The 6,507-nt window shown below is 34.4% G+C and overlaps 2 protein-coding genes across 2 annotated transcripts; both read left to right on the forward strand.

Moving 5' to 3' along the window:
* Positions 1–259: 259 nt before the first annotated feature.
* On the forward strand, positions 260–2,447 carry LOC123312808 (protein LTV1 homolog). The gene is made up of 5 exons (XM_044897308.1): positions 260–450; positions 545–905; positions 1,077–1,402; positions 1,462–1,773; positions 2,038–2,447. Exons 1-5 carry the CDS (start codon positions 448–450, stop codon positions 2,380–2,382), a joined length of 1,347 nt encoding a protein of 448 aa, XP_044753243.1. The 5' UTR covers positions 260–447; the 3' UTR covers positions 2,383–2,447.
* A 994-nt stretch (positions 2,448–3,441) lies between these two features.
* On the forward strand, positions 3,442–6,482 carry LOC123312807 (protein MTO1 homolog, mitochondrial). Its single transcript, XM_044897307.1, has 10 exons — positions 3,442–3,666; positions 3,722–3,840; positions 3,904–4,114; positions 4,171–4,293; positions 4,347–4,513; positions 4,620–4,923; positions 5,001–5,164; positions 5,227–5,561; positions 6,055–6,331; positions 6,391–6,482. Exons 1-10 carry the CDS (start codon positions 3,477–3,479, stop codon positions 6,475–6,477), a joined length of 1,977 nt encoding a protein of 658 aa, XP_044753242.1. The 5' UTR covers positions 3,442–3,476; the 3' UTR covers positions 6,478–6,482.
* Positions 6,483–6,507: the final 25 nt, after the last annotated feature.

Genomic DNA, 6,507 nt, shown 5'->3' on the forward strand with positions numbered 1-6,507 from the left:
AAGTGAGCCTGCAGTACAGTTTAACGTTCCTCTTTGTTTGACCATCTGAAATGATTTTCTCAAAGATTATAGCTCTATAATCTTCGGATTTTCTGTCCATGATTTCAAATTTTATAAATTTTGTATCAGCGTCTACGCAGAAGTTCGTACAGCTTGTAGAAGTGGATACTGCTCTGCAAGGTAAAGTCCAAATTTTAAGATAAAGAAACAAAGGATAGTCTATGATCCTTCCTCTTTGCTATGATTTCTATGAATTTTTCGACTTAACCAAAGATTAACTTTTTGATGTGACTTCAAAGAAATGTGATGTTGGCTGAGATGGTGTTTTTCCTAACTATTTCAGAAGTTTAGAGATAAATTATTATTCAAAGAAGTGAAATTCTACCCTCCAGAAGTGAAATAATAGAAAAAACCCTCTTCAACTCTAGAAACAAACATTTCGTGAACATGGTAAGTTAACCTTATTTTCAACGAAGGATTTAAGTTAATTGGCATGTGGATCAAATCATTGTCCGTAAATCAACAATTTATTATCCAACTCTAGCCGAAGAAGAAGAAGTTTATCGATAAAAAGAAGTCTGTTACATTTCAATTGATTCATCGAAGTCAGCAAGATCCATTGTTGGCAGATGAGGATGCTCCCCAAAGAATATTGCAGCCTATTCAGAAAAAAAAAGAAACGCCTGAAGAAAGGGAGAAGCGCATCGAGGAACAACATAAATATGGAATTTACTATAATGACGATACAAATTACTTGGAATTTCTCAAGGAAAGAAGTGACAATCGTGTAGAATGGCCGAGTTATGTGGATAAAGAAATTGAAGATAGACAAAGGAGATTCGCTTTGCCAAGCGAAGTGTTTGCTTCTGCTAAAGAAAAGAGAGTTGGAATGTTGAATGAAGCAGGTAGAATAATTTTCAACTCTAATTCTTTCGTTTCATTATGAAGTATGTAATTAGACCAACTAGTCTCAATGTTTTTGATGAATATTGGCAAAAATGAAATTTATATTCATGTGATGTTTGATGGTGCCCCCACAATTATTATAGAAGAATGTTATATCATTTAATTTTCAGGTCCACAACTTGATTTAGATCCTGAAATTGTTGCTGCGTTAGATGATGATTTTAACTTTGATGATCCAGACAATCAACTGGAAGATAACTTCATTGAGTTAGCTAATGGAGTTGCCTCAGATGATGAACAAATGGATGTTTATGACGAAGATGAGTGTACAGATTCATCTGCGACTGAGAGCGGAAGTGAATATGTTGATGATGAATCAGACTGTTTTTCTGTATCTGAATCATGTTCGAACGAAGAAACAAAAACAAATATTTCTTCATGCACAATACCTTTCAAAAATTTTGAACAAGAAAAGCTTACTAAAGAGATGGATAAAGTAAGTTTGTCTTTTTTTCATCATATAACCTTTGAAGTACATGGTAATGTTTTTTCTAGATGCTAAAACAAATTGAGGAAATCTCAAGGTATAGAGATGAACACGATGGGCCACAAGGTTGCACACAAGAAGAAACTGAACGGCATCTCAAATGGGGAGAAGAATTTTATAAAAGTCTACAACCCGTTCCAATGGATAGGGATGAGGATGCAATTGCTATCACGAAAAATATTGCAAAAAGAAAAAACGCATTCAAAACTGAATTTGTTGAATATGAAGTTAAGGAAAAACCACAATATGATTGCCAGTCAATTATCAGCACATATTCTAGAACCCGCCATCTTCCAACATTGATAGAACTACCATCAAAGGTACTTACTTCTAAACATTTACATATTTCTTAAAACTTAATGATCATATGATTTTCACTAACATGAGTTGTCTAACCATAATACTTGTTTTACTATCACATTAGCATCTTCAGGTAGGTTAAGGTAAAAGTTTATCTTTGCTATTCTGATAGCAAAACAAGTGTCATGGTAAAACAACTTTTGTTAACGAAAATCATGAAATTTTGTTTTCAGTTCAATTGAGAATATTTCTTGGTTGACTCTTATGAGCTTTGCTGTTTTCAGCCTAAAAAAATCAGAGTGAATCAAAAAACTGGCATGCCTATGAATATTCTGGGACAAAACAAGCTAACAAGATCTGTACTGGAGAAACACAATGAGAAACTTGGAGATATTTCTGGTAGGGGCCCCCAGTCCATTCAATCTACAGTGTCTCGACTGACAGCTTTATCGATAAGGGATAAAAACGAGACTCCAGAAGAAAAGAGGGAAAGGAAAAAAGCACTGAAGGAATATAGGCAAGAAAGGAGACAAGAAAAGAAAAGTAATAGGTTGGCATTCACAGCGGAACAACAAAGATTATCTAAAGCAAGAAATGTTACTAAAGGCTTCACTTTGGGGTCTATGTAAGTTCGTTCAATTCATCATGTTGTAAATAATTAATTATAAAAATAAATTTAAATATGTTTATTTAACCTGTTTTTCAATTTTTTCTGGAAATGAGAGATCATATATGAATTTCCCATTATCACAAGTACTATATTTTCTTTAAGACTAGAAACAGAAATAAAACAAATATTGAAATAAACTCAACAAAAGTATATTAAAATTTTGTACTACTCAAAACAAACTTTACAAGGAGTCAACTTCAAGTTCTGTGTGGTGATGTTAAATCAATTCTCGAAATGATCCTCTCTATATAACTTGGACATATTCGTGAGTTGTAGCAGCAAGGGGAATGATGATCTCTAGCTATGAAATTCTTATGACGGTAGCATGCTTTTCCTTTCAACCGAGGTTTTCCCGGCCAATTGGGTGGGCAGTAAGGTACTAATGGACCTCCAGGCCAGTAACCACACATGTCGTTGCAGTTGAAACGGCAACATGTTATACCGTTATAACCACCACAAACCATTTTAAATGTGGCATAAACTAACAATTTATTACTGAACTACACGGAAATTTCGAAAGATAATGTCAAATTGACTTATTTTTTGGTGAAAAAAATTATGATTTCAAATATTGAGCATTTGATCTAGAGTGAGAGTAAAGAAATGTCAAAAAATGATCGCACACTATCTTATATGAAAAAAATTGCGTTTGCAAAAAGACTGAAAACGCTACTCGTTAGTAGAAATGAGAAATTGATAAGGTAAGGTTTGGATAGAATTTTGGATCTGATATGCACAGTCCGGTGAACTGTTCATTAGGTAAGGAAAAAATACCTGTAGTACCTAACTAAAGAATGTAGCATCGTATTCAGAAGACAATCGAAAAGTATATATGAATTCTTCATTCGAATGAAGAAAATGGATAGGTATTTTGCCGCTTCACTAGTGAAAATTTCACGTTTGACGTTTACCGATGCCGGTCAGCTGTTTACTTGAGCAATTCTAACCTAACTTAACCTCACAAATTTGTTGCCAAAATCGAAGAAGTACTTAAAGCAAGGATAAGCTCTGACTCTGAGCTATCTAAAAACTGAGTGATCCAGAACCCTACAAATGTTCTCATCACCAAAATATTACACATCAAAACTGACGAAGAATTTAATATCAAATCGTTGGTTTTCAATCGGAAAATTATATGATGTGATAGTGATTGGTGGAGGACATGCAGGAAGTGAAGCTTGTGCTGCTGCAGCAAGAATGGGAGCTAAAACACTTTTAATAACTCATAAGAAAGAGACTGTAGGTATGTTTCCATTCAGAAACTTATTTCACACATCGCTGACTCTCAGTGCTTTAAGGTGAAATGTCTTGTAATCCTTCATTCGGTGGGATAGGAAAGGGACACCTCATCCGAGAAGTTGATGCTCTAGATGGAATCTGTGGAAAAATATGTGATATATCTGGAATTCAATATAAAGTTAGTGATGGGTATTTATTCTTCAAAGGAAATTCTATGTTTTGGTGTTATTTCATTTTCTAGATCTTGAATCGTAGAAAAGGTCCAGCAGTGTGGGGCTACAGAGCGCAAATGGACAGAAAATTATATAAAAAAAATATGCAGAATGAATTGTTCAATAATACTCCTAACTTGGATGTTCTTGTTGGTGGGGTCGAAGATCTGGTAGTAGAGCAACCCAATGAAGAAGACGCTTTACAAATTAGTTCACTTATATGTCGGGGAGTAATAATGGGTAAGATTTAAATTATTGTTATTTTAATATCGTTTCAAAGTGAGAAAAATTTTCAGATGATGGAACAAAAGTTCAATCCAAAAGTGTTGTTATTACTACAGGAACATTTTTGAATGGACATATAAATATCGGTTTGACAATCATTCCAGCTGGAAGAATTGGAGATAAACCAGCTATTGGTAAAAATCAATATCAATTTTTGATTTCCACCATTATAATTATAATATTAAAGGTCTTGCCAAAACTCTTTCATCTTTGGGACTAAGAATGGGTAGACTGAAAACTGGTACTCCACCACGACTCAAGGCTGATACAATTGATTATAATATTTGTGAGGTGCAAGAAGGAGATGATCCACCTCTACCTTTTTCATTCATGAATGAAGAAGTTTGGATTAAGGTATTTATTCTATACAAATCAAAAAGATGAGTACTTGTGACGTACATTTATTAATCAATCTTTGTTCTCTCCTGATGAAATTTCTTAATTTATTTGAAAATTTTAGGCCAAAGACCAATTAAACTGCCACATAACTTACACAACACCAGCCCTAGAAAAAATAGTAAAAGATAATCTACATGTGAATAGGCATGTGATGGAAGAGATTAGGGGGCCAAGATACTGTCCTAGTATAGAATCAAAAGTTCTGAAATTCAGTGGCAGAAGTCATCAAGTTTGGCTTGAACCTGAAGGTTTCGATTCTGATTTAGTTTATCCAAATGGACTTTCTTGTACTTTACCAGCTGAACTACAGGTAGACTTAATCCATAGCATCCCTGGTTTGGAAAAGGCAGAAATTGCAAGACCTGGTAATTGATTGCTCCAGATTGGTGCATGAATTTCAAAATTAGGTTAGGTGAGAACAAAACTACAGCAAACTTTTTAGGTTATGGAGTTGAGTACGATTATGTTGATCCCAGGGAATTGAAGACGACACTAGAATTGAAAAAGGTTGGAGGACTTTTTCTTGCTGGACAAATAAATGGAACAACTGGATATGAAGAAGCGGCAGCACAAGGAATTGTAGCAGGAATCAATAGTGCAGCTCTTGTAGGTTATTCATGTTAAAAACTGATTCTCATTTTTCAATTTGGATTATTTTCCAATTACAGGCACTCAACAGAAGTCCTCTAGTTTTAAGTAGGACTGAATGTTACATAGGGGTTTTGATCGATGATTTGACAACATTAGGAACTAATGAACCTTATAGAATGTTTACATGTCGATCAGAGTTCCGATTGACCTTGAGACCTGATAATGCAGATCAAAGATTGACTGGCCGAGGTTACGAAGTGGGTTGTGTATCTAAAGAGAGATATGATAAAATGAAGAAAGTATCAGAAGAATTGGCTAATGGAATTGCCTTGCTGAAAGAAACAAGTAAGCCCTGTTCCCATTGGAGCAAGCTATTAAGTGCAACTCCAGTAAAGAGTCATGCAATGAAAAGGTGAGCAGAATTTCTCAGTTTTTTCAATTTCTGTGTCAAACGGTTAATCAGGCAATCATCATTTTGTAATTGTCAAGAATTTAGGAGAAAGTAAACCAAAAACAGTTTGCAACGTTTCTGAATATTTATATGCGTAAATGATCGAGCGAGTACCCTATTTCTCTTCTTATTCACATATAAAACTTGTTAATATGCCTTTATCAGGCAGTTTCATGATAAATTTTAAAGTCCATTTAATTTTGAGGTTCAAATTAGGAGCTTCAAATTAAAGGGACTTGCGAAGTGATTATGAAACTGGCTGTTAAAGTTATCTTCTTAAAAGCGGCATTAGCAAAAACTGCTGTACTAGTGGTGAAAAGACAAGTGGTGTTCCCATGAAGATATGGAAAAATCAAGCCCTTCATGTATTACTACATGAACACTTTAAAGTGTATTACAGGTGTTATCAGTGCTTAGTTTGCGACTAGTCCTAAATAAAATCTCTATTTTGAAGGGCTTTTGATATAGTTGACCTGAATAGAGGCATTACAATAGAAAGACTAGCAGAAGTGGTCCCCGAGTTCAAACCTCTCACAGAAAACAAGGAAATACTGAATCGTCTACACATTGAAACTATTTATGAATTTGTCAGTAAGGAACAGATGCAAGAAATAGAACTTCTGAAACGAGATGAGAGTTATAAACTTCCTGAGAATTTGGATTATAACAGCAGCAAATTGCAATTGAAATTTGAGGAACGGGAGAAGTTAGCAGCTGTACAACCTCAGACTGTAATTAAAATTAGTCTTTACAATTGGTTGATTCATTAGTTTATCACCTCTTCTTTCAGATTGCTGCAGCAAGTAGGATACCTGGGGTTACACCAACTTCTATTATTAGATTGTTGCAATTTGCTAGAAAAGAAGAAACTATTTAAATAAACAAAAAATTTGAATGTTGGAGGATT

Source organism: Coccinella septempunctata, chromosome 5, assembly GCF_907165205.1.
Source record: "Coccinella septempunctata chromosome 5, icCocSept1.1, whole genome shotgun sequence".
In the NCBI taxonomy this organism is placed as follows: domain Eukaryota; kingdom Metazoa; phylum Arthropoda; class Insecta; order Coleoptera; family Coccinellidae; genus Coccinella; species Coccinella septempunctata.

Bases quoted from the DNA above. Each gene is read 5' to 3' on its own strand.
- LOC123312808 (XM_044897308.1), top strand. The intron at 906-1,076 runs GTAGAATAATTT...TTTAATTTTCAG, and splicing joins TGGAATGTTGAATGAAGCAG to GTCCACAACTTGATTTAGAT. The intron at 1,403-1,461 runs GTAAGTTTGTCT...TGTTTTTTCTAG, and splicing joins TTACTAAAGAGATGGATAAA to ATGCTAAAACAAATTGAGGA.
- LOC123312807 (XM_044897307.1), top strand. From the start codon at position 3,477: ATGTTCTCATCACCAAAATATTACACATCAAAACTGACGAAGAATTTA. The intron at 3,667-3,721 runs GTATGTTTCCAT...CAGTGCTTTAAG, and splicing joins TCATAAGAAAGAGACTGTAG to GTGAAATGTCTTGTAATCCT. The intron at 5,165-5,226 runs GTAGGTTATTCA...TTCCAATTACAG, and splicing joins GAATCAATAGTGCAGCTCTT to GCACTCAACAGAAGTCCTCT.